The sequence below is a fragment of the Melospiza melodia genome, chromosome 13 (genome assembly GCF_035770615.1).
Source record: "Melospiza melodia melodia isolate bMelMel2 chromosome 13, bMelMel2.pri, whole genome shotgun sequence".
NCBI lineage: Eukaryota > Metazoa > Chordata > Aves > Passeriformes > Passerellidae > Melospiza > Melospiza melodia.
The window spans coordinates 15905390-15930085 of record NC_086206.1 but is presented as its reverse complement, the minus strand read 5'-3'; the positions used below and the strand labels follow the sequence as shown (position 1 = coordinate 15930085).

Below are 24696 nucleotides of genomic sequence, written 5' to 3'. Positions count from 1 at the left end.
CTGGAGTGCCTGCAGGCAGCAAGCGCCTCACGTTCTGGTTATGGCTGGCTTCACCATCCGGCTCTGAAGGACAAGGCAGGCTCAGCATATAGAAGCAAAGTGTGTTTATTATTTTGTAAATCTGCTGATTTCGAGTTGGTCTTGCCCAAGGAGCCTAACTCGCTGCTCTGTAAGCCACACCTACTGTGCTACCCCCATGCTACCTCTGTGACCACCTGGCAAGTCAGAGCCTGCTCTTCTTAAGTGAGTTGCTCTGTCCCAAGTGAGCAGAAGCTACAGCACCACAGGTCCACAGCCTCTAAAGTGCCTAAAAATGGCTTGCTAGCGACAAGGGCTCGTGCGTACGCTGGAATTCACAAGTATGATGTTAATGAGCTGGCAGCATGGTTAATTATCCACCCGCTGGTGGGAAGTGACAAGCCTCTGAAGTAAAATTAATCACCATTCCCGAAAGAAGAACCAATCAGTGTGGAAGTGGGTGCCAGCCCATCCACCCGAGCTGTTGGTCTTGCTCACTTTCCTCCAAACTCAGCTCCAAGTCCTTTGCTCCCCTGCACGGCAGTTTGTGGCGCCGGCCAACACGGAGGGAAGCTGGCCCTCCCTCCTTTCAGTTCTTTTTAGGCTCCTTCTGCACCTTGTGTTCACGGAGCATCTTCCCCAACTTCCCAGCCTCTGGGCTGGATCTCACCTGCCCTGGCTCCCCCTGCTCCTCCTTGCTCCCCAGCAGGATTTCGTTGATGTAGCTGAGGGTCAGGTTGCTGAAGATCATGTTGAAGTGGTGGGCACCTCTCAGCTCCTGCACGAACACCTTCTGCTCCTGCTGCTCCCGCCACCGCTTGCACAGCTCCAAGCTGCGTGTGCTGACACTGTCATCCCCGTCACCATAAATTATATCCACGGGGTCCTCATAGGGGAAACGCTCATCGTAAATGTAAGTCTCTGCCGTGGGGAAGCCCGTGCCATAGAGGCAGTACGTGTCCACCCCAGGAGGGGGCAAATCCTTCAGCAGGTCCTTCATGTCCTCCCACATGTACCAGCCATCCTCCAGGTTGACGTCGGTGAAGAAGCGCTGGTAGTCGCGGTAGGTGTAGTTGTAGGAGGGAGTGGAGATGAAGACGTGGCTCTCGGGCCAGGCCAGGGTGGTGGGGAACATCCAGGGGCTGGTGGTGGTCATGCGCTGCTCCTCGCGGAGCTTGATGTTGGACATGAGCGGGATGCCCTGCTCGTCACCTGCGGGACACGCGAGGGCTCGTCACCAATGGCACCACAATGTCCCCACACAGACTTTGGAGCCATCACAAATGGCACCACAATGTCCCCACACAGACTTTGGAGCCTTTGGAGAGCTGGGCTGGGATCAGAGCTCCCCACAGTGACTCACCACTGTCCCCTGCCCTTCTCCAGCTCAGCTCTTCCCCTGCCCATCACCTTCATCTTCGCCTTACCCCCCTGCCTGCAGATATCAAGAACAGCCTTTCAAACTCTTCTCTCCACAACTCTAGCTGCTCAGAGGGCCTGACTGGAGACAAACCTGGATGTGTGATGGCACAGACCAACCTAGCCCTGAACATTCCCTCCAACCCTGGCACCACCACTCCTGCCTGCAGGGACAGGAGCAAGCACTAGTAAATGGCCAACTTGCATGTTTCCTTCAAGCCTTGATATTTTTTGGTGTGTCTGGAGTCCTAAGACCATGGAATGACCGCAGTTGACCTTAAAAATATCTCTGACTCTTGTGGTAACAGAGAAAAATATTAGCAGGTGACTTAAGGGTGATGCAAGGGGCCAGATGTTAAAACCTTCATGCACATGATTTTTAAACTCATGCAGTTTTGGACTTGTGACTTGTAGATATCCTGGGCTATCAGCATTAGGCAAGTGACTGTGGCTTTCTGGGCTGCAAAGAAGCTAAACAGGAACTGAGTCCCCCACCTCTTTCACCACTCTGCCCTTTCCCTGCCCACCACCACCCCTCCATTTCTGCAGGAGGGAAAGAAAACAAGGAGGTGTCTGCACACGAGGAGTCACCCACCGGACGCCAGGATACGCAGGGGCTTGACGGAGCCTCCCCAGGGGGCACCCAGGGAAATGAAGCCCCCAATGTACTGATCCTTCCAGGCTTGTGTCTGCTGCAGCAGGAAGTAGAGGACGTGCAGGTTGCCCATGCTGTGTGCGATGAGGAACACGGGTCTCTGGTACTCGTCGTGCATCTCCTCGATCAGCGCCTTCAGGTTCTGGAAGTACTCGGGCTGCTGCTCTGTGGGCAAGAGGGGAGCACGGTGGCATGAGGGTCATCCTGCTTCCCTCTGAGCACGGGGGACATGGCCACAACCCCCAGACTTACGGGGTCCAACCCTCCAGTCGTAGGGAGCCGCCCGAACCGTCTTGTCCCTCACATAGCCGTTGTTGACCAGGTTCTGCACCATGGTGTGCAGGTAGCCTGTGGGCAGAGGCAACAAGTGGCAATTAGGTCTGTAGTCTTCTCTGGTCAAGCTTTTTCCATTCTGGCCCTGGTCATGGTCAGAATGTTCCCTGGTAAGCGCTGTAGCTCAGTGCCTCCAGCCAGATGTGACTCCGTGCATCCCATTGGGTCCTGGGGTCAAGGATGGGGTGCTCCCTGCCAGCACCCCACTGGAGCGTGTGTGTCCCCCAGGCTAACGTCCCTCAGTCCCAGGGCCCTGGGCTCTCTGCAGGACCCGTCCCTGCTGGAGATACAGGGACACCTCCCCATTTGCAGGGAGCACGTGGAATCCCCAGACACCCTGGCCTCTCCTCCTCTCACCTGCCAGCTTGCTCTGATCCAGGTATTCCACAGAATAGGTCTTGCCAAAGCCAGGAACTCGGATGTGCACCCCTGGGGCGTTGGACATTTTCCGAGAGGTTCGGTTGTACACCACCCTGTGGGGACAGGACAGGACAGGGGGTGACAGAAGAGCCATGTCCCCATGGAGAACACAGGGCTGGGGTGGAGAGCACTGGGTAGGGCTTGGACCTGGCTGTTTCCAAGCCTTGTGTGGATGTGAGGTGCACTGGAGCCCAGCCAGAGTCCCTTCTGCTCTCCTGGCATCCTGGGACAGGAGGCTCTGATGGAACCAGCTGCCACAGCCCCCTGACCCTGCAGCTCTGGGCATGTGGCAGCATCTCCAGTGGGTGCTCAGGGTGGTCTGGCTGGGCTTGAGCACATGGCAGGGACTTGAGACAGGGACAGACAGAGCAGTAGCCACCTACAGCCACTCACTTGTGTTCCCAAACAATCCCGTGGTCCTCCCATTTTTTTTCTGTGTGTGCCAAATTGTGCCCAGGGGGAGGAGAGGGGAGGGAGATCCTTGGTAGGTCATTTCCCCAGGGAGCTCCCGTGGTAGAGTTGGATGGTACCTGGTGTTATCGATCCAGCAGTCAACTCCCACTGGCAGGAAGGTGTTGAGGTTGAGCCAGATGGTGAAATAATCCTCTGTTTTACGGTAGCACATCCAGTTCACCACATCTGGCTTGTCCAGCTTTGCTTCCAGCTGGTTCCCAAGACACCCAGGCACTGGAGGCACCACAGAGGGAGAGCAGAGCCAGTGACAAACCCCATCCCACTGACGCTGAGGGCTGCCCAAGCTGGTGCTTACCCCACCCCAGGCAGTGCTCCCCTGGGGCTGCCTGGGGATGGCTGGGCACCTGCTGGAGCAGCATCCCTGGAGAACAACCTGCTCTGCACAGGAGAGAGGGTGCTTGGAGCTGAGTTGCTGGGTGAGCATGGAAACAGTGCTGAAATGCATCCTTGGGAACCCCTGGAGCTGGATTTCCATGGAGTGACCCCCAGAGCTGTCACCCTTGGCTCAAACACACGAGTTCCCAGCAGCACAAAGCATCCTGGATTGCTCCCCCTCCTCCCTGGATGGGTTCCCACCTTCCTCTTCTCGCTGCAGCCTGGGGGAAGAAATTCGTGCTGCCCATTCCTAAAGCAGTCCTGACACCTTGTCTGGGGGCAGTGGTCAGTTCAGGGGTGCAGAGGGAGAGTTTCCTGAACTTTAAACTCTCCGTACAGACTGGACACATGCAGGCAGGACACCCATCCTGCTGCTGCCCTGAGAGCTGTGCTGGGATCAGAATCCATGGAGAGCTTTCCCTGCTGTGTGCAGGGGCCCAGAGCCAGCTCCTGGTGCCAGCACCGACTGTGAGGGTGAGGACAAGAGGTGAATGACTGCAGGGGACAGTGAACCTGCTGGAATGGGAGCACCGGGTGACAAATCCCAAGGCCCCAGCAGGTCCAAGGACTTGCCTGCAGTACACAGCAGGGGCTGGTGTGGACCTTCAGTGCCTCAAGCCATGCAAGAGGGGAAGGAGACGCAGCAGTTTCCTTCCTCAACCTGCCTCACAGCTCCTCCATGCCTGGGGCACATCCCTAGGGCTGCAGGGAGGGTCTAATCCTGTCTTCAAAGCACCTGGGTGGGGACCAGACAGGCGTGGGGGAGCCCTGGTAGGGAGTGGGCAGAAGGGATGGCCAGCAAGAGGAGCAGGACCACGAGCTGCTCTGACAGCTCCTGAAGGTGCACAGCCAGGAGCCCCCTGCCCCTGGCACACAGCTCTGAGCTCTGCCTCCCCTCCCAGAGGACATTAGGTAATTATTAAGGGAGTTCTGTGAGGCCACAGGGGTTATCAGTGGTCCCAAGGGCACTGGGGGTTTCTGGGACTCCTGGCCCAGGGGGATGGGTTGGCTCTGGATGCTGAGGGGAAGGAGAGGCAGCCAAGTGGCACAAGGGACATCTGGGCGTGGGACACGGCCTGGGGATGGCACTGGGTGGCACAAGGGGCATCTGAGTCTGGCTGGGCATGGGACACAGCCTGGGGCTGGCACTGGGGACAAAAGGAGATGCTCCGACTGCCACAGGTAACCCTGAGAAGAGGCACCTGGTGACAGTGAGCTGGGTCTTCTGGCCACCCCAGCACATGGAGGCCTGTGCCCCCTGATGCCCCTGGGAAGGGAATTTACAGGGTCAGCCCTTGGCATTGCAGTGGGGAGGGATCTTCTGCTTTTTCTCTTCTCTTTTTTCCAAGGGGAATCTCATCATGATTCGAGAAAAAGGAGGAAAACCCCGACTCTGCTCAGCAGAGTTTTCATGGCAAAATCTGAGCTCAAGTGCCTGGTGATGGAACAGGAAGGCAGAACCATGCAGCACAGAGGCACCAGCTGGTGGTGGCTGCTTCCACCTCCCTGAGATGATGCCCCCACATCTCCTTTAATCTCCCTGTGCCCCTGTTCCTGCTGGCTTGCCCCCAGTCAGAGCTGGCATTGGGTGGGATGTGAGCTGGATCCTCTTTTGCAGCAGCAGAGGATGACTTTGCCATCTCCAGGGAGCGGGAGCAGACACAGGATGGGGTGGGCTTCAGGGAAGGGAGAGGTGATGGATCCTGTTTGAGAAGTGGCACAAGAGGCTGTGCTGCAGCCCCTGTCCCTCTGCCAGCAGAGTTCCCCAGACACAAACAAGCCCTAGAACACTCTGTGGGCCAGGTGTGAGATATCAGAGACCCATTTCCTTTCTGGGGTGCCCGGTCTATCCCCTCAACTCCAACAGGCTCCACCTGGGCATGGCCAGCCCGGTGAATGGGAGGGGACTGAGGAGCTGTGTGACACCCTCGCTTGGTGGCTCCAATCCAGACAGCCAAGACCCATCACAGCCCAACCCCAGCGAGCCAGCAGTGGCACAGGACCCAGCCCTGTCTGCTTGGGGGCTGCAGGGCAGCCCGAGCTCCCACCAGACCCGCAGGTGCCCGCGCCGGCGCCGCCTTACCGAGAACCACGGGCGGTGTGCTGTTGGTCGGGGGAGCCTCTGGGGTGGTGGTGGGTGGGAAGAGGACATTGAAGAGCCAGAACTGCGCCGTGGGCTGCAGGAACAGCGAGAGCAGCAGCAGCAGCAGAGCCCCGGCGCCGCCGCTCCCCATGGCCGGGATCCTCCGCACGGCTCCGGGCCAAAGCGCCGTCTACGATGGCAGCGCGGGTCCAGCCAAGAGGCACCCGGGCTGCAGGGGAGGGGAGAGCCAAGAGGGGCTGGCCGTGAGGAGGAGGAGGGACGGGGAGGGACGAAGGACTGGCCTCATGGACGAGCCATGGCCTGTCAGAACCAGCCCAGCAGCGCCAGGCGGGTCTCAGAGCCTCGGGAGCCCAGCTCAGGGGTGCTGCGGGTTCAGCGGCTTCCCGGGGCCTCCGTGTCCCTTTGCCACGTTCTGGGGACGTGGCTGCCACGGTCTTGCCCCTGTGTGGTTCTCTAGGGGTAATGCCCCACAGCTGCTCCCTCCCTGCCCCTCTGCTCTCCTCCTGCCCTGGCAGGGGATGATGATGCTGCCAGCATGGCCAGGTGGCCCCAGGTGTCTGGGAGAAGATGGAGGGGTTGGGATGGGAAAAGACAAATCTGGGCAGCTCCTTGTGCCACACGGCAGTGCCACATTCCCCGGTGCCATGCTGGGCACTGCCCCGGCCCTGTATCCACTGGAAGGCTCCCTCTGTGGCAGTCCCAGCTGGGGGAAGCCCCTGCAGCTTCAGCTGCCCTGGGTACAGGATCTGGCTGGGAGGGACCTTAAAGTTCTTCTCATTTCAAACCCCTGCCATGAGCAGGGACACCTCCCACTAGACCAGGGTGTTCCAAGTCCCATCCAACGTGGCCTTGAACACTTCAAGGGATGGGGCAAAAGCATATTCTCCTGCTGAAGGGAAGATTGCTGAAAGGAAGATGCCTTCTTGCTCCCAGGAAGTGTGAGGTGGGACAGGGATGCTGATGGGCACTGGTGGTGGGATGGCAGGCAGGGTGGGTTCCATATGGAGCAAAGGGGTCCCCCCCTGAAGAATGGGGAGGAAGGGCAGTAGAACGTGTGGGATGGCACCTGCAGGTGCCCCCCGGGCTCTGTGTCCCGGTGACCGAGCCCGCAGCCCCCCCTCCCTCCCGCTTCACCGCGGCTCCTGCGGAAGCGCCGCCGGGGCTCGGGTTGGAGCCGCGGCCGCTGCAGCCGCAGCCGAGCCCGGAGCCCGGCTCGGCCCCGCCGCCGCCGCTGCTCTGCCCCGGCGGGGCCCTCCCGCCTCCCTCGGGAGCGGCGGAGGCTCCGGAGCCGCTCCCGCAGCATCCGCTCCTGTCCTGCTGCGCATCCCCAGGGCGGGCCCTGAGCCCGCTCAGCGCCCAGCGAGATCCCAGAGCCCGGGTGTTGGTCTGGCCCGCGCTGGCAGCCTCGCTGGGCGGTGTGGGAGCGGGGAACACCAGAGTGGGTCCCCACATTGCCCCTGCGGTGCTGAGGAAAGCGGGGTTCGCCCCCCCAGCCGTCACAGACCACCCGGGAGCCCAAATGTGAGCCTGGATAGCTCAGTTGGGAGAGCATCAGACTTTTAATCTGAGGGTCCAGGGTTCAAGCCCCTGTTCAGGCGGTGCCTTTATCCTTTAGGAGCCCTGGGGCAGGAACGGCACCTCCTCCGGTCGCAGCGGCCCTGCCCGGGGCCAGTGATGCAGGGAGCCTAGCGCCCCTAAATGACTTCAGGCAGAGTTCCTAAAGTTTGCGTTCCTGCTGGCAGCTGTTTTTTTTCTGCGTGACAACCTCAGTGAAGATACTGAAGGGGCAGCAGCATCTCTCCTGGTAGGGAAGCCAGGCTCCGTTCAGTGGTGCTCAGTGCCAGAGACCATGGGCATGCACTGGAACACAGGAGGCTCCAGCTGAACCCTGATAGTGTCAGGAGAACCTTTTCACTGGAGGGTGATGAGTGGAAGTTTCTCAGCAGAGCCCTGCGTCACTTTAAGGGAATACAGTTCATGTGAGAGCAGAGGCTGCAGTGACCTGTGGGGGCCACCACACTGCCTCAGCCAAGCCCTGGACTGCCCTGGAGGTGTACAGACACTTCAGGATATTTTTGCAAAATAGAAGCTCTTTTAACGGAAAATCAAACAATTTTGTATTAAAAATATCCCCTGTCCTATGTAAAATTTTTTAAATGTTTTTCAACCTGAACATACATCAGTTGTTCAAGCATAGTAAATTATTTTTCAGGTAAGTTTAGTGGCCTTACACCTCACACTGACTTTCTGTGGAAAAAAAAATAAAAGAAGAATGAGAAGTTATGTATTTCCTTGTGTTTCTGCTGCTCAGCTGGGTAAAAGTGGGGCAGGCACTGCTGCTGCTAATGGGCAGCTTCTCCAGATGTTTGCCTTCTCTTCCTCCTGTCCTATCTTTAGAACAGAAAAAAATGGTTTTTTTAATCTTCCCTAACTGAAGAGATATGTGTATTCAGTAAATGAATGTTGGAGGAATGTGAAGTCATGTAAGTAAATGCCCTATAAACTGTAAATCCTAAAAGTAAATGTGCAATGTTTTTTTCCCCCCTTCATTTCTTGTTCTGGATAAGATACAAAAGAAAATAAATCTATTTTGTGCTAGAAAAAAATCCCACCCTTTCCTTTTCCCAAGCACCAGCCCTGCAGACCCCTGAGCCCCTCTGCCTGAGAGCTGCAGCCTCCTGCTGCTCTCAGATGTCCCCTGGATGAGCCGAGTCCCGCTGCTGGGGTGGCACCTTCCCTGTGCCACCCCTTTGTCACTCGTCCTCTGAAAGCCGCCGGCCAGAGCGAGTTCTGCGGCTGTCAGGAGAGGGCACCAAGCCCAAGCAAACGGGGTGACTCCATCGAGGCTCCAAAGGGTAAAGGCAACGCTCGGAGAGGCTTCCCCAGGCTGAGGCATCTCCTGGTGCCCCGAGATCTCCATCTGCTTCTTGGTGCCCGTGAGACCTCGAGTTCCCAGACCTGCAGCGTGTCAGGGTCACCCCTCAGCTCTGGGTGGGTTTTGCTTTTGCTGTGAAAGCGTCCCTGGAGGTCCTGCAACCAAAATCCTGCTGCCCTGGAGCGGGGAGTGCCAGAGCAGGACTTTAATCTGGTTATCTGCCCTCTGCTGTGGCAGGTCCTTCGTGCCCGGGGGGCCAGGAGCTGAGCAAGTTCTGCGTCCCACCTCCTCTCACTCTGCAGGGCCCCCGCAGCACCTTCTGGTCCTCTTTCTGCAAAACTCTGAGGAAGCGGAACGTTGGGCAAATTCCCCTAAATTCTCAAGTTTGCCTGAAAAATGGAGAAGCCGGAGTGCTTTCCCAGAAGTGTCACTGCAGCCTCACTGGTGACACCCTACACAGTGACTGCAGGTCGGGAAATCGTGGTTGGTATGAGTCTGGCCACTCTCGGACCACCCAAACTTGTGATCCCCTCCGAGGGCTTGACATCTTTTCAAACCCCTCGGAGCTGCCTCCCTCCCTCCCGGCTGGGGACAAAAGTTGCTGTGACTCGGATTCGAACCGAGGTTGCTGCGGCCACAACGCAGAGTACTGACCACTATACGATCACAGCACAGGGGCCCTGCCACCCGCCGGCTCCGTGACATCGCGGGAGCGCCGTCGGGACTGTCAGCGCACTGTCCCTTCCCCTGGTACCGCCACCCAGCACAGCGGGGACTGTCCCCGAGCACTGTCCCCTCCGCTGGCACCGCCACACAGCACAGCGGGGCCTGTCCCCTCACTGTCCCCTCCCCTGGCACCGCCGGCAGCACTGCGGGGACTGTCCCCGCACTGTCCCCATCCCTGGCACCGCCACACGCCGGCACCACAGCGGGGACTGTCCCCGCTCTGTCCCATCCGCTGGATGTGCCACACGCCAGCAGCACTGCGGGAACTGTCCCCGCACTGTCCCCTCCCCTGGCACCACCACCCAGCACAGCCTGGCCAGCAAATCCTGTTTAACTGAGGATGCTACAGATGGATTTGGCAGTGTGGAACGGGGCCCTGAGTTGTGCAGAGCACCGGCAGTGCTGGGGTGGCACCAGGACATGACACTGCTGCAAGGGGCCTCAGGCAGTGGGGCCACCATCCTATAATACAGCCAAGTCAGGGTTATAATAATTTCAGTGACACAAGAGGTGAGGAATTAATGAATTAATTTTAGCTTCCTGTATGATACGACAAATTTGAGGGAACTCAGTTAAAAATGAAATGCAACAAATGGCACAATGATCTCCATGGGGAGCTGAGTGGTGCTGTGGGGAGGATACTGTCAGGGAGGTCTGGGTAACCCAGAGTGTCCCTGATCCCCATCATCCACCATCCCCAGGGTCCCACTGCCACCTCCTGCCTGATCATGATACTTCTCTGTGTTTGCTCCCCTATTTTGTGCCTTCAGAATTGTACTTTGGTCAGTCCAGAGCTGCATTTGCTGCTCCTGGCCCTGGTGCAGCTTGGCTTTAGTGCTGGTGGTGAAGAAAGGACCCTGTGGGGGTGAGAGCTCCCTGCTCCACATCCAAGGCAGCCCACAGCCCATGGGAACCATCCCTCTGCTCCTCCCCACCCCTCCATGCTCCACAGGACACACAGTGGGGGATCCCCAGGGTCCCCACGGACCCCGAGGCCCCTTGTGCCCATCTGGTCCCACACCCCACACCATCAGCCCCATGTGAGTCCCAGAGGACCTGTGGGCACCTCTGGTCATCACTGGAGCCTCCAGTGCCACGTGTGCCCCATGGAAATGTACACAACACCAAGAGCCAATCCTGCCTCCACACACCAGCTCACAGCAGGGAGCAGAACTGCCAAGGAGAGAGGTGCAGATAGGATTTAACAGGAACACAGAATAGGTCCCCATCCCTGAGAGGGCTCAAGACCGCACTTAGATTTCCCATTTGAGGCCCTGGTCTTCATGAGTGTGTTTTGACTACCTTGATCCCCAGCAGGGCATCAGGTTTTGTCTTCCTGACCTATGTGGTAGAGGAGCTGACAATCAGCAGGGCCCTGCTTGCACTTTGAACAGGAAAATGAGAAAGGAATCACTGGGAGGAGTGCCTGAGTCATTGTAAGGTTGTGCTGCCACTCTGAGGGAGACCTCTGGGACGAGCCCAGGGACAAATTCCTATCAGGACGGTGTCCGGGTCCCCAGTTAGACAAGAACGAATGCTCAGACCAACCCAGCTCAATGATATGCAGAAATAACTGAGAGGAACTCTCAAAGCACCAGTGAGGATTCTCAGTTAATAGCAGATCAAGGGAAGAAGGCTCACAGTGCTAATTGTTTGTGGAAACTCATTTACTAAGGGACAGGTAAAACATGGTGCAGGCAGCAAAGGTCCTCACAGTCGGAATCCTGAATCAGCATCTCACCAGGGCACGACCTTCCCTTCCCAGTCCAGGAAGGCCCCAGTCTCCTTCTCAGAGATGGAGGACAGCACCTTCAGCATCCCTTGCACGCTGTCATCCACTGTCAGGGGAGGCTGTGGGGCAGAGAGAGAAACAGCTCTGTGCTCAGGGGTCTGCCCTGAAACACATCTTTGCTCTGGGCAAGAAGCATTCCCAGTCCTCATCCCCCTCCCTCCCATGCCTCCAGGGTATCTGCCCAGAAGTTCTCACACAGCCCAGCATGAGACCCCAGCAAATTCTGCATTTCAAAATGGTGAGGCTCTCCCAGACCATGCACAGGAGATCCCTTACCTTGAATGATTCTCCTCCACCCCCCATATCAGTTTGCACCCAGCCGGGGTGGAAAGTGAGGCAGAGGACGCCGTGCTCCTTGTACGCCAGGGACTGGCACTTGCCCAGCATGTTCAGAGCAGCCTGAGGGGAGACAATGCAGGATGGTGCTGGGAGGGGAAGGGGGGCTGCAAGGGGAACATGTGCACAGCTAGGGCAGGGATTGGGCAGAGGGGCCACTTCCCAGGATACAAGATGCTCCCTCACTATCCCTGTGTGGATGCCCAGCCTAGATGAAGTCCCACTATATCATGTCCGTCTGAGGTGGGACCCAGGGCCAGGCACATAACTGAGCTGGGATGGGCACCCAGGGACTGGCAGGACCTCAGTCACAGCATAGAGAGGGGCACAGACTGAGAGGGAGGTTGCAAGGCAGTGTGATCATTCGGAGGGGAAAATGTCTGAGCCCACCCCCAGCAAAATCTGGCAGTACCTTGCTGCAGCGGTATGAGACAACTTGTCCAAACTCCCACACAAACATGGTGTCAATGGAGCCAGCAATGCTGGATATGTTGACGATGGCAGCCTTGCTGCAGCTCAGCCCTGAGCCTGGGCTTCCCTGGGCAGCCTTCTTCAGCAAGGGCAGAAATGCCTGAGAGGAGACAGAGGGGACAGGAGCACACATGGACACAGCACAGGGCAGGGGAGAAGCTCCTTCCACAGTGGGCACCATGGACACCAGCACTGGGGGGCATCCTCCCTCCTCTTCCCTGCCGGGCTCCAGCTCCTGAGCTCCAGCCCATGGCTGCCTGAGCTTCTCATTAACTGAGAGCCCATCAGGGCACCAGAGCTGTGACAGGAGCCCCTCCCACTGGCCCTTCACTCCCTCTGTAATGTCCAGCTTGCACACATGGGAAGGGATCCTTCTGGAGCTGTGCTGTAGTGCTGGGGACTCACCTGGCCCATCAGCAGGGGTCCAACCGTGTTGGTGGTGTAAACCTGTATCATATCCTCTGGTGTTTCATTATCAAGGGAGCATGGCTTTGCAATTCCAGCATTGTTGATGAGGAGGTTGAGCCCAGAGCCCCCCAGGTGCTCCCCAACCTTGGCTGCAGCTGCCTTGATACTGGCAGGGTCAGAGACTTCTGCAGAGCCAACACAGGGAGGTCAGAGCCTGTGTCCCCGTGCTGGAGTCCCCTCTGCTCCCCCAGAGGTGGCAGTGCCCGATGGCCCTGCAGGCACCAGCCCATGGCACAGCTCCCTCCCAGCACGGGGCTCCCAGGGTGTGCCCAGCCTGGGCACTCGCCAGAGGAACTGGGGCAAAGGATCCGCACTCGGGGCACCTACCGAGCGGGATGATGATGATGTTGGGGTGCTTGGAGGCCAAATTCTGCAACTCCTGAAAGAGAGGGCACTGTGTAGGCATGGAGGGGCTGGAGGGGCTGTGCAGAGGCTCAGCTGTTCCCAACTAAAACCCACATTGCTCTGGCTCCATCCCTGCACTACCGTGGACCCACACTATGCTCCAGCTGCCCTGAACTCAAGGATGGGGAGTTCTCCATGACCAAGTAGCACTGTTCCCTCCATGCATCCCATGCACAGCTGCTCCCATGTTGTCTCAGCCCAGCTGCCCTGTGCCACACGTGCCCAGCTGAAGCTCCAGCCCCTTGCAAGCACCATCCCTGTTCCAATCTCCCGCTGGCACTGAGTGCCCCCATCCCTCAGCACAGCCCCTGCCTCCTGCCCAGCCTCACCTGTGCTCGCTGTCCCTTGGGGTCCCGACAGCCTGCAAAGATCCACTGAGGTGGGTTTGGCATCCTCAGGAAATGCTGGACAAACCCCAGGCCGATGCCTCGGTTGGCCCCAGTCACCAGAACGGAGCGGACGTGGAGCCCAGCCATGCTGCTTGTCCTCCTCTGCTCCAGCTCTCACTGTTTGCTCTGCTCTCTCATAGTTCCTTTTAGCTTTTTCCAGACACCCCACCCACTCAGGGTTTACACCAACCCTTGGATCCAGGAGGAGCAACTGCACCTGCCCTCCAAACTCCAGGCCATTGATCCCGGCTGGGAGCCAGGCCTTGTTTCCAAAGGGCAAAAACTCTTGGCGGTCTCATGCAAAATTCTGTTGTCCTTGGGAAACCTAGGGCCATAAACCAGGAGAGGTTTATGTTGTGGCTGAGGAGGGAGGGAGCAGCATGTGGGAAGCTCCAGGGCTCACATGGGCTTGACACCTTCACAAGAAGGGCTTCCTGCATCAGACCCACACAGCACTGGGAACAGGCTGATCTCACCCCCGGCCCCGCTCCCCTGGGCCAGGACATTCCTCACATGGCCACGAGCAGACACTCTCTGCCTTGAGCTGGCCTCCTCCAAGCCACTGCCCATTCCCTGATGGTCAAGTGAAACAACACTCCCATGCAGGGAAGCACACCCAGAGGATCCAGTCTCCTGGCAGAAGGATGGGCACCTGCATGGCCAGCACATCACCAGCTGCTGGCCTTGAACTCCAGCAAGACACAAACTGCAGGCTTGCCGCATCTTGATGCAGCATCTGTGTCCCTGCAACAGGAATTTCTGCCACTCCTGGAGCAGGCAGCCAAGGCAAGGAGGGTCTGAGCTGCAGCAGGGCTGCTGTCATCAACATCTCCTCCAAGCTGGGCTCCATCGGGCTGTGCCTCCATGTGCCACAGGCCCCCATGTACCCGTACCGGGCCAGCAAGGTGAGCTGCCAGGGAGGTGCTGGAGATGCTGTCCCAGGCACGGTGCCCATGCAGGGGAGGAAGCCCCCAGGTCACCCCCTGCCCCAGCCTCCCATCCCCTGCCTGGTTCTCCCAGGTGGAAGCACAGAGACTGGGACAGCAGCAGCCAGGACTGAGCCTTCCAGGAGGGTCGTTCAGGTGCTTTGTCCCAGGACTGAGTCCCATTTGTCATCTCCACAGACATTTTGTGGCTATGAAATGTCTCCTCTCCTGGCCACCCACTCCTTGGGTTGTGCTGGCAGGGCTGTGCCTCTTCCAGGCTGCCCAGGATGTGGGGATGAAGTGTTTGGGTGCGGAGGTTCCAGAAGAGAAGGGCTTGGGAAGCAACTTCTGTCTCCTTCCCCAACCCACCTGTGCTCCCTCTGTATCCGTCACTCTGTAAACTCTGGCAGCTGATGTCTCTCTGCTCTGTCTCCACATCCAGTCTCAAACCTCTGTCTGAGCCTGGGGCAGGATCCCTGTGCTCTGCCCAAGTTCTGTGTGTCCCTCTGTCCCACCTGTGACCAGGCTTCCCCCTGCTGAGGGCAGAGAGCAGCTGCTCTCTGTGACCCCCAGCCCCTCAGGCAGCTCAGCCTGGGCAGGGGAAAGCCAGTCCTGCAGGGGCTCAGAAGATCTCTCTCCTCTCAGGAGAGGGCCCAGCTCCAGCTCCTCCAGTGCCTCCTGGAGGGGAGGTTTCCAGAGGGCACTCACGGTGCCATGGGAGCTGCTGGCTGGAGCTCATGGGGGTGCCAGTGACAGCCCTGGGCTGGGGCAGCTCTGGGCACCACCAATCCCCAGGGCAGGAGTGGGATATCTGGAAAGGGGCACCCCATGAGCTGGCACTGCACAACAGAGCTGGGGGTCTCAGCAGGAGTTTATTAAGGATGTGGGGGAGGTGGGAGCAGTGCCAAAGGGACCTCTGGCTGCCAGGATCCTGCAGTGGTGTCTCACCAGGGGATGACTTTCCCTTCCCAGTCCAGGTAGGCACCGGTGTCCTTCTCAGAGAGGGAGGAGAGGACCTTCAGCATCCCTTGCACGCTGTCATCCACTGTCACGGGGGGCTGTGGGGCACAGGGGGAGATGCAGCCCATGCCCAAGGCCTGGCTGAGGGCCCTGGAGCAACTGGAGCCAGGGGAAAGAGCTGCTCCAGGGCAAAGGGAAAGCTGAAAACCCCAGGGAGAGGGACTGAGACGAGAACTGAGGGGATGGGGACACCCAGCACCCAGGACAGGGGGAGCTGCTCCAGCAGGGATTGGGCAGGCAGGGAAGCCACGGGCAGGGGCTCAGGACAGCAACTCCCAACCATGCAAAATCAGCCCCGGAGCTGTAATGGACCCGCCCCGGGGGAATTCCTACCGCGTGTCCCGCAGCGCTGCCCATGTCGGTTTGCACCCAGCCGGGATGGAGAGCGACGCAGAGGATGCCGTGCTCCTTGTACGCCAGGGACTGGCACTTGCTCAGCATGTTCAGAGCAGCCTGAGGGCAGACAATGAGGGACGGTGGTGGCAGGGGAAGGGGGGCTGCAAGGGGACCCGCAGCTGGGCAGGGAAAGCAAAGCTGTGACACTACCTTGCTGCAGCGGTAGGAAACAATTTGTATCAACTCCCAACCAAAGGCAGAGGCGATGGAGCCGCCAATGCTGGATATGTTGACGATGGCAGCCTTGCTGCAGCTCAGCCCTGAGCCTGGGCTTCCCTGGGCAGCCTTCTTCAGCAAGGGCAGAAATGCCTGAGAGGAGACAGAGGGGACAGGAGCACACATGGACACAGCACAGGGCAGGGGAGAAGCTCCTTCCACAGTGGGCAACATGGACACCAGCACTGGGGGGCATCCTCCCTCCTCTTCCCTGCTGGGCTCCAGCTCCTGAGCTCCAGCCCATGGCTGCCTGAGCTTCTCATCAGCTGAGAGCCCATCAGGGCACCAGAGCTGTGACAGGAGCCCCTCCCACTGGCCCTTCACTCCCTCTGTAATGTCCAGCTTGCACACATGGGAAGGGATCCTTCTGGAGCTGTGCTGTAGTGCTGGGGACTCACCTGGCCCATCAGCAGGGGTCCAACCGTGTTGGTGGTGTAAGTCTCAGTCATGTCCTGCAGCATCTCATTATCAAGGGACTTTGCCTTCAAAACTCCAGCATTGTTGATGAGGAGGTTGAGCCCAGAGCCCCCCAGGTGCTCCCCAACCTTGGCTGCAGCTGCCTTGATGCTGGCGGGGTCAGAGACTTCTGCAGAGCCAACACAGGGAGGTCAGAGCCTGTGTCCCCGTGCTGGAGTCCCCTCTGCTCCCCCAGAGGTGGCAGTGCCCGATGGCCCTGCAGGCACCAGCCCATGGCACAGCTCCCTCCCAGCACGGGCTCCCAGGGTGTGCCCAGCCTGGGCACTCGCCAGAGGAACTGGGGCAAAGGATCCGCACTCGGGGCACCTACCGAGCGGGATGATGATGATGTTGGGGTGCTTGGAGGCCAAATTCTGCAACTCCTGAAAGAGAGGGCACTGTGTAGGCATGGAGGGGCTGGAGCGGCTGTGCAGAGGCTCAGCTGTTCCCAACTAAAACCCACATTGCTCTGGCTCCATCCCTGCACTACCGTGGACCCACACTATGCTCCAGCTGCCCTGAACTCAAGGATGGGGAGTTCTCCATGACCAAGTAGCACTGTTCCCTCCATGCATCCCATGCACAGCTGCTCCCATGTTGTCTCAGCCCAGCTGCCCTGTGCCACACGTGCCCAGCTGAAGCTCCAGCCCCTTGCAAGCACCATCCCTGTTCCAATCTCCCGCTGGCACTGAGTGCCCCCATCCCTCAGCACAGCCCCTGCCTCCTGCCCAGCCTCACCTGTGCTCGCTGTCCCTTGGGGTCCCGACAGCCTGCAAAGATCCACTGAGGTGGGTTTGGCATCCTCAGGAAATGCTGGACAAACCCCAGGCCGATGCCTCGGTTGGCCCCAGTCACCAGAACGGAGCGGACGTGGAGCCCAGCCATGCTGCTTGTCCTCCTCTGCTCCAGCTCTCACTGTTTGCTCTGCTCTCTCATAGTTCCTTTTAGCTTTTTCCAGACACCCCACCCACTCAGGGTTTACACCAACCCTTGGATCCAGGAGGAGCAACTGCACCTGCCCTCCAAACTCCAGGCCATTGATCCCGGCTGGGAGCCAGGCCTTGTTTCCAAAGGGCAAAAACTCTTGGCGGTCTCATGCAAAATTCTGTTGTCCTTGGGAAACCTAGGGCCATAAACCAGGAGAGGTTTATGTTGTGGCTGAGGAGGGAGGGAGCAGCATGTGGGAAGCTCCAGGGCTCACATGGGCTTGACACCTTCACAAGAAGGGCTTCCTGCATCAGACCCACACAGCACTGGGAACAGGCTGATCTCACCCCCGGCCCCGCTCCCCCGGGCCAGGACATTCCTCACATGGCCACGAGCAGACACTCTCTGCCTTGAGCTGGCCTCCTCCAAGCCACTGCCCATTCCCTGATGGTCAAGTGAAACAACACTCCCATGCAGGGAAGCACACCCAGAGGATCCAGTCTCCTGGCAGAAGGATGGGCACCTGCATGGCCAGCACATCACCAGCTGCTGGCCTTGAACTCCAGCAAGACACAAACTGCAGGCTTGCCGCATCTTGATGCAGCATCTGTGTCCCTGCAGCAGGAATTTCTGCCACTCCTGGAGCAGGCAGCCAAGGCAAGGAAGGTCTGAGCTGCAGCAGGGCTGCTGTCATCAACATCTCCTCCAAGCTGGGCTCCATCGGGCTGTGCCTCCACGTGCCACAGGCCCCCATGTACCCGTACCGGGCCAGCAAGTTGAGCTGCCAGGGAGGTGCTGGAGATGCTGTCCCAGGCATGGTGCCCATGCAGGGGAGGGAGCCCCCAGGTCACCCCCTGCCCCAGCCACCCATCCCCTGCCTGGTTCTCCCAGGTGGAAGCACAGAGACTGGGACAGCAGCAGCCAGGACTGAGCCTTCCAGGAGGGTCGTTCAGGTGCTTTGTCCCAGGACTGAGTCCCATTTGTCATCTCCACAGACATTTTGTGGCTATGAAATGTCTCCTCTCCTGGCCACCCACTCCTTGGGTTGTGCTGGCAGGGCTGTGCCTCTTCCAGGCTGCCCAGGACGTGGGGATGAAGTGTTTGGGTGTGGAGCTTCCAGAAGAGAAGGGCTTGGGAAGCAACTTCTGTCTCCTTTCCAACCCACCTGTGCTCCCTCTGTACCCCTCACTCTGTAAACTCTGGCAGATGATGCTGCTCTGTCTCCATATTCAGTCTCAAACCCCTGTCTGAGCCTGGGGCAGGATCCCTGTGCTCTGCCCGAATTCTGTGTGTCCCTCTGTCCCACCTGTGACCAGGCATTCCCCTGCTGAGGGCAGAGAGCAGCTGCTCCCTGTGACCCCCAGCCCCTCAGGCAGCTCAGCCTGGGCAGGAGAAAGCCAGTCCTGCAGGGGCTCAGAAGATCTCTCTCCTCTCAGGAGAGGGCCCAGCTCCAGCTCCTCCAGTGCCTCCTGGAGGGGAGGTCTCCAGAGGGCACTCACGGTGCCATGGGAGCTGCTGGCTGGAGCTCATGGGGGTGCCAGTGACAGCCCTGGGCTGGGGCAGCTCTGGGCACCACCAATCCCCAGGGCAGGAGTGGGATATCTGGAAAGGGGCACCCCATGAGCTGGCACTGCACAACAGAGCTGGGGGTCTCAGCAGGAGTTTATTGAGGATGCAGGGGAGGTGGGAGCAGTGCCAAAGGGACATCATGGCTGCCAGGATCCTGCAGTGGTGTCTCACCAGGGGATGACTTTCCCTTCCCAGTCCAGGAAGGTGCCGGTGTCCTTCTCAGAGAGGGAGGAGAGGACCTTCAGCATCCCTTGCACGCTGTCATCCACTGTCACGGGGGGCTGTGGGGCACAGGGGGAGATGCAGCCCATGCCCAAGGCCTGGCTGGGAGCCCTGGAGCAGCTGGAGCCAGGGGAAAGAGCTGCTCCAGGGCAAAGGGAAAGCTGAAAACCCCAGGGGGATGGACTGAGATGAGAACTGAGGGGATGGGGACACCCAGCACCCAGGACAGGGGGAGCTGCTCCAGCAGGGATTGGGCAGGCAGGGAAGCCACGGGCAGGGGCTCAGGACAGCAACTCCCAACCATGCAAAATCAGCCCCGGAGCTGTAATGGACCCGCCCCGGGAGAATTCCTACCACGCCTCCGGCAGAGCTGCCCAAGTCGGTTTGCACCCAGCCGGGGTGGAGAGCGACGCAGAGGATGCCGTGCTCCTTGTACGCCAGGGACTGGCACTTGCTCAGCATGTTCAGAGCAGCCTGAGGGGAGACAATGAGGGACGGTGGTGGGAGGGGAAGGGAGGCTGCAAGGGGACCCGCAGCTGGGCAGGGAAAGCAAAGCTGTGACAGTACCTTGCTGCAGCGGTACGAGGTGACGTGCATCAACTCCCAAGCAAAGGCAGAAGCGATGGAGCCGGCAATGCTGGATATGTTGACGATGGCGGCCTTGCTGCAGCTCAGCCCTGAGCCTGGGCTCCCCTGGGCAGCCTTCTTCAGCAAGGGCAGAAATGCCTGAGAGGAGACAGAGGGGACAGGAGCACACATGGACACAGCACAGGGCAGGGGAGAAGCTCCTTCCACAGTGGGCAACATGGACACCAGCACTGGGGGGCGTCCTCCCTCCTCTTCCCTGCCGGGCTCCAGCTCCTGAGCTCCAGCCCATGGCTGCCTGAGCTTCTCATCAGCTGAGAGCCCATCAGGGCACCAGAGCTGTGACAGGAGCCCCGTCCACTGGACTTTCACTCCCTTTGTAATGTTCAGTTTAAGTACATGGGAAGGGATCCTTCTGGAGCTGTGCTGTAGTGCTGGGCACTCACCTGGCCCATCAGCAGGGGTCCAGCTGTGTTGGTGGTGTAAGTCTCAGTCATGTCCTCCAGTGTTTCAGCCTCAAGCATCTTAGGCTTGACCATTGCAGCATTGTTGATGAGGAGGTTGAGCCCAGAGCCCCCCAGGCGCTCCTCAACCTTGGTTGCAGCTGCCTTGATGCTGGCTGGGTTGGCAATTTCTGCAGAGCCAATACACTGGAGCTCAGGAACCCTGTGGTGGTTTGGGGTCCCCTGTGCCCCCCAAAGGAAGTGCCCCCCCAAGACTGCCTCCTGGGTGAAGCTCCCAGGGCTGTAATGAGTGCCCAAGCATTCACCAGAGGAACTGGGGCAAGAGGGAACCTACCAAGTGCGATGATGACCAGGTTGGGATGTTTGGATGCCAAATTCTGTAGGTCCTGCAAGAGGGGTCATGACATTGGTACCAAGAGGCTGGAACAGCATTGCCAAGGCTCACCCTGCTAAGCCAGCCAAAACCTGTGTCCCTCCAGCTCCATCCTTGCACCACCAAGTGCCCAGCACCCTGCTCCAGCTGCCCTGATCCTGATACAGGGGGAACACCCCACAGCTCCTGCACACACCACGAATCCCTTCCCCTCCATGCACAGCTGCTCCCATGTTGTCTCAGCCCAGCTGCCCTGTGCCACACGTGCCCAGCTGAAGCTCCAGCCCCTTGCAAGCACCATCCCTGTTCCAATCTCCCCCTGGCACTGAGTGCCCCCATCCCTCAGCACAGCCCCTGCCTCCTGCCCAGCCTCACCTGTGCTCGCTGTCCCTTGGGGTCCCGACAGGTCGCAAAAATCCACTGAGGTGGTTTTGGCATCCTCAGGAAATGCTGGACAAACCCCAGGCCGAGCCCCCGGTTGGCCCCAGTCACCAGAACGGAGCTGACACAAAGCTCTGCCATGCTGCTTCTCTCTTCACTCCAGCTTACACTGTTTACTCAGCTCTCTAGTATTTCCTTTTAGAATGTCCCACCCCACCCACTCACAGCTTGCTCTAATGGTGGCTTCTCTCTGGGAGGAGCAACTGCTCCAGCTCTTTGAGCTCCAGGACATATGTCCTGGCTGGGGACCAATCCTTGTTACCTAACAGCAAAATTACTTGGTTTTTCCAGGAAAATTAGGCATTCCTTTCAGGGTAACCTGATGCCATAAGCCAGGTGGGGCTGTTGTGGGTGAAGAGGGAGAGAGCAGCATGTGGGTTGATGTGGGAAGCTCCATGGCTCAGGTGGGCTTGACACATTCACGAGCATCCTGTGGGCTTGATGGTTTTTGCACATTGTACCAAGCTGCGCCTCAGGTGACCCTGAGCAAATGTTCTCTGCCTTGCTCCTCCTTCTTCCAAGACAATAACCTCTCCCTCATTGTGGAGCCAAAGACCTGTGGAGTGGGAGAGCAAACCCAGCGTGGTGTCCTGGCAGAAAGGTGGGGACATGGCACAGCACCATGCTGCAGGTCATGCACCCCATCCCTTGGGGTGCTGTCCTAAGCTGAGCTGTCCCTTTGATCAGAGCCACAGAGGACTCAGGCACCTGGGATATTTACCTGCAATGGAAATGCCCTGCTCAAAGCCTATTCTCCACCTCAGCTATTGCCACGAGGCACTGACTGTTCTGTGCTACCACCAGTGGAGCCCAGTGCTGGTCAGTACCTCAAGTGATGCATTACAAGATCGCCAGGGTGGATCAAGTGTGTGTGTACACCATGTGTTTCTGTCCCACTGTAAGTGAAGACCCACTCCCAGAAACCTCTTGCCACCCCTTGTCCTCCTACGTTGAGTCCCAGAGGCCTTGCACAGGCTGCTCACATGACATCTTGTGCCCCAGAATACCTTGGCAGCAGGATTAACAGAACAGCTTCCTTCCAGTGGCAATGCCAAGGGTGTCTCCATGCTCTGGCAGCAGCTGATTTCCTCCTGCCCACTCCAGCCTGTTTTCTGAGCCTCTCCTTAAGTTCAATGCAATTAATTTTTTCCCATTTTGTTTCCTTGGTTAATTAGATCTCTGTCTACTTTTTGAATTTTCCATATTGGGTTGAGACACTTCTTTTCCCTTGTGAATTCCTACCACTTACCAGCACTACAAAGCTTTGGGCCTTTCAGTATCTCAGACTGATCTCTCACTGAGGATCTCCCACATGGCTGGACTGGCATTCAGGCTCCATAGATCATTTCAGTATTTCCTTTTCAATGACTACAGACCTCAACTACACTTGCCAACAGATGCACCAGAGCTCAAATCCTCCAAACAGACTTCCATGGTTTTCTTCCTCTAGGTGGTGGATAAGGCCATCACCCACAGCCTGTTTGAAACCTCCACAGTGACTTAGAAGCAGATAGTGTCAGAAAACAAACAATTAACATTTTAAGTCTCGAATTTTTGCTGTGTCACCTCATTTGAGTAGCCTTTCACTGTTTTGGAGCTGTAACTTTGTCATGTTGACTTTGCTGTGGGGCCACACACCGCATTATTGATTATTACAGTTTAAACAAGCACTGCTTCACCAGGAGTCTAAGTCCAGCCTGGCAGGAAGAGGCAGAGGGGAAAGAAACCAGTCTCACTGCCTTGCAGCCCAGTCTCATCACAAGGGCTGCTGCTGTCCCCAAGCCTCTGGAAAGGATCTTGGTCCAGCTCCTAAGAGGGGATTCAGGTGCTTCCTTTGCTCTGAAATGTTCTTGCATGGTTTAAATCTTAAGCTGAGCAGTAAAGTCCTCAGAATTATGGAATCATTTAGGTTGGAAAAGGCCTCTAAGATCACTGATTTCAACAATTAGACTAACAATGCCAATTCCACCACTAAACCATGTCCCCAGGTGCCACAACCATGCATTTTTTAAACACTTCTGGGATGGTGACACCACCACTTTCCTGGGCAGCCTGTGTACCAGTGCTTGAAAGTCCTTTCTGTGAAGAATTTTTTTCCTAGTATCCCATTGAAATGTTCCTTGGCACAACTTGAGGCTGTTTCCTCTCATCCTGTAACTTGTTACTTGGGAGCAGAGCCTGACCTCACCTGGCTCCACCCTCATTGTCAGGGAGTTGCAGAGAGTGATAACAGTCCTGGTCCTGAGTCTCCTTTTCTCCAGGCTGAGCCCTCCCAGCTCCCCATCAGCTCCTCATCATATTCATGCTACAGACCTTCCCCAGCTCCACTGCTCTTCCCTGGACACACTCCAGCACCTCAATGTCTTTCTTGCTGTGAGTGGCCCAAAACTGAACACAAGATTCAAGGTGCAGCCTCACAAACACCAAGCTCAGGGGCACTGTAGCTCTTCTCCCATGAGCCCCAGGCTGCTGCACATTTACCCATGGATTGTTTTCATATCCCCACACTGGGAATACTTGGAGCCAGTTTTCCAAGAGGCAGTCACACCTTTTCCACTCTCAGTTGCTGGAGGTTCAAGTGTGCTCTCAGTCACTGAGGTGATTGCACAATGACAGTGCTGCTGACAGAAACATGGAGGAACATGCTTTTCTCTGCCTGCCAGGGGAACAGGGGTGTGGCACAATTAGTTTTAGTACATTTAATCAACTATAAATAAGAAATAAAGTCGCTGCTATTTATCAGGCTGATTTTGTCCATTTTTTTTTTCTCCATTGCTCCACAATGCATTCAGGTCTGTCATCACCTATTAGTCATTTGCTAAAGAATCAATAGATAGTGATAAGTGAGCCACCCACGCAGAGGTGGGGTGGGACCAACCCTGCACTGTAACTGAAGCTGGGCAGTACCCACCCTTCCTTATTACTTTTCTTCTGGGCTGAAGAGGATTAGTGATCTGGGGGTAGTTGGAAACCCATGGCAGGAGGGTTGGAACTATGTAATGTGTAAGGTCTCTTCCAACAAAAACCATTCTGTGATTCCATGATATGATTCTGTGAGTAGTGACACCCCCTTGTGAAAGGATGCAGGGTCTGGGGGAGCCTACCTGCAGCCCCCAAGTGAAGTTCCCATGGCACCTTTGTCATAGCTTTGCTGTTTTCCAAGCAGACTCATCCAGGTTACACCTGCATTGTATCAGAGATGGAGAGGCATTTTGGACAAGGGCATAGAGTGACAGAACAAAGGGAATGGCCTCACACTGACAAGAGGGCAGGGTTAGATTGGGTATTTGGAAGAAATTCTTCCCTGTGAGGGTGGGAAGGCCCTGGCAGAGATTACACAGAGAAACTGTGGCTGTCCCATCCCTGGAATGTTCAAGGCCAGGTTGAGGGGGCTCTGAACAACCTGGTTTAGTTGAAGGTGTCCCTGCCCATGGCAGGGGTTGGAACAAGATGGTCTTTAAGGTTCCATGCAACCCAAACCATTCTGTGATTCTATGACTGAGGATTTAAAATACACTGTCCATGCAACCTCCCTTGGGCCACAGTGTTTTGACCTTGTGCCAGCCTGGGGCCTCACACTGGGTTCAGAAACACCTTTTGGGGATATTCCCCTTGTGACAGCAGCCAAGATGCCTCAGCTACCTGGGTGCTGCAGGGCTGGCAGCACAGGGACAGAACTGCTTTGCCAGGACCCATGGGGACAGCACAGCTTCTCACTGACCATTTCTCCCATCCTCTAAGGATAGGTGGCTGGTTTATCCTTCATGCTTCAGCACAGTGCCATGAAGAGGCACCTCAGAACCACCAAACAAGACGAATTTTCTTTCCCACTATCAGATTT

At 57.5% G+C, this 24696-nt stretch overlaps 4 protein-coding genes and 2 non-coding genes across 7 annotated transcripts; 1 reads left to right on the top strand and 5 right to left on the bottom strand.

Annotated features, from left to right (window-relative positions):
• Nucleotides 1-89: 89 nt before the first annotated feature.
• Nucleotides 90-5949, bottom strand: LCAT (lecithin-cholesterol acyltransferase). Its single transcript, XM_063167973.1, has 6 exons — nucleotides 5778-5949; nucleotides 3376-3532; nucleotides 2783-2898; nucleotides 2345-2440; nucleotides 2033-2257; nucleotides 90-1230 (listed from the first exon to the last, which is right to left on the bottom strand). Exons 1-6 carry the CDS (start codon nucleotides 5926-5928, stop codon nucleotides 608-610), a joined length of 1368 nt encoding a protein of 455 aa, XP_063024043.1. The 5' UTR covers nucleotides 5929-5949; the 3' UTR covers nucleotides 90-607.
• A 1374-nt stretch (nucleotides 5950-7323) lies between these two features.
• On the top strand, nucleotides 7324-7396 carry TRNAK-UUU (transfer RNA lysine (anticodon UUU)). The gene has a single exon. It is a non-coding gene; the product is annotated as a tRNA-Lys (tRNA).
• Nucleotides 7397-9272: 1876 nt separating this feature from the next.
• Nucleotides 9273-9344, bottom strand: TRNAH-GUG (transfer RNA histidin (anticodon GUG)). Its single transcript has one exon. It is a non-coding gene; the product is annotated as a tRNA-His (tRNA).
• A 1704-nt stretch (nucleotides 9345-11048) lies between these two features.
• Nucleotides 11049-13935, bottom strand: LOC134424297 (C-signal-like). Its single transcript, XM_063167968.1, has 6 exons — nucleotides 13201-13935; nucleotides 12794-12845; nucleotides 12404-12591; nucleotides 11940-12098; nucleotides 11468-11590; nucleotides 11049-11250 (listed from the first exon to the last, which is right to left on the bottom strand). Exons 1-6 carry the CDS (start codon nucleotides 13345-13347, stop codon nucleotides 11137-11139), a joined length of 783 nt encoding a protein of 260 aa, XP_063024038.1. The 5' UTR covers nucleotides 13348-13935; the 3' UTR covers nucleotides 11049-11136.
• A 1104-nt stretch (nucleotides 13936-15039) lies between these two features.
• LOC134424298 (C-signal-like) lies at nucleotides 15040-17354 on the bottom strand. Its single transcript, XM_063167969.1, has 6 exons — nucleotides 17013-17354; nucleotides 16606-16657; nucleotides 16217-16404; nucleotides 15753-15911; nucleotides 15540-15659; nucleotides 15040-15244 (listed from the first exon to the last, which is right to left on the bottom strand). Exons 1-6 carry the CDS (start codon nucleotides 17157-17159, stop codon nucleotides 15131-15133), a joined length of 780 nt encoding a protein of 259 aa, XP_063024039.1. The 5' UTR covers nucleotides 17160-17354; the 3' UTR covers nucleotides 15040-15130.
• Nucleotides 17355-18845: 1491 nt separating this feature from the next.
• LOC134424299 (C-signal-like) lies at nucleotides 18846-24044 on the bottom strand. Of its 2 annotated transcripts, XM_063167971.1 has the most exons (8): nucleotides 23960-24044; nucleotides 23404-23511; nucleotides 20790-21411; nucleotides 20376-20427; nucleotides 20024-20211; nucleotides 19560-19718; nucleotides 19347-19466; nucleotides 18846-19051 (listed from the first exon to the last, which is right to left on the bottom strand). In XM_063167971.1, exons 3-8 carry the CDS (start codon nucleotides 20934-20936, stop codon nucleotides 18938-18940), a joined length of 780 nt encoding a protein of 259 aa, XP_063024041.1. In that variant the 5' UTR covers nucleotides 20937-21411; nucleotides 23404-23511; nucleotides 23960-24044; the 3' UTR covers nucleotides 18846-18937. The 2 variants fall into 2 exon arrangements, with proteins under 2 accessions (XP_063024041.1, XP_063024040.1); XM_063167970.1 differs by having other exon boundaries at nucleotides 20790-23511.
• Nucleotides 24045-24696: the final 652 nt, after the last annotated feature.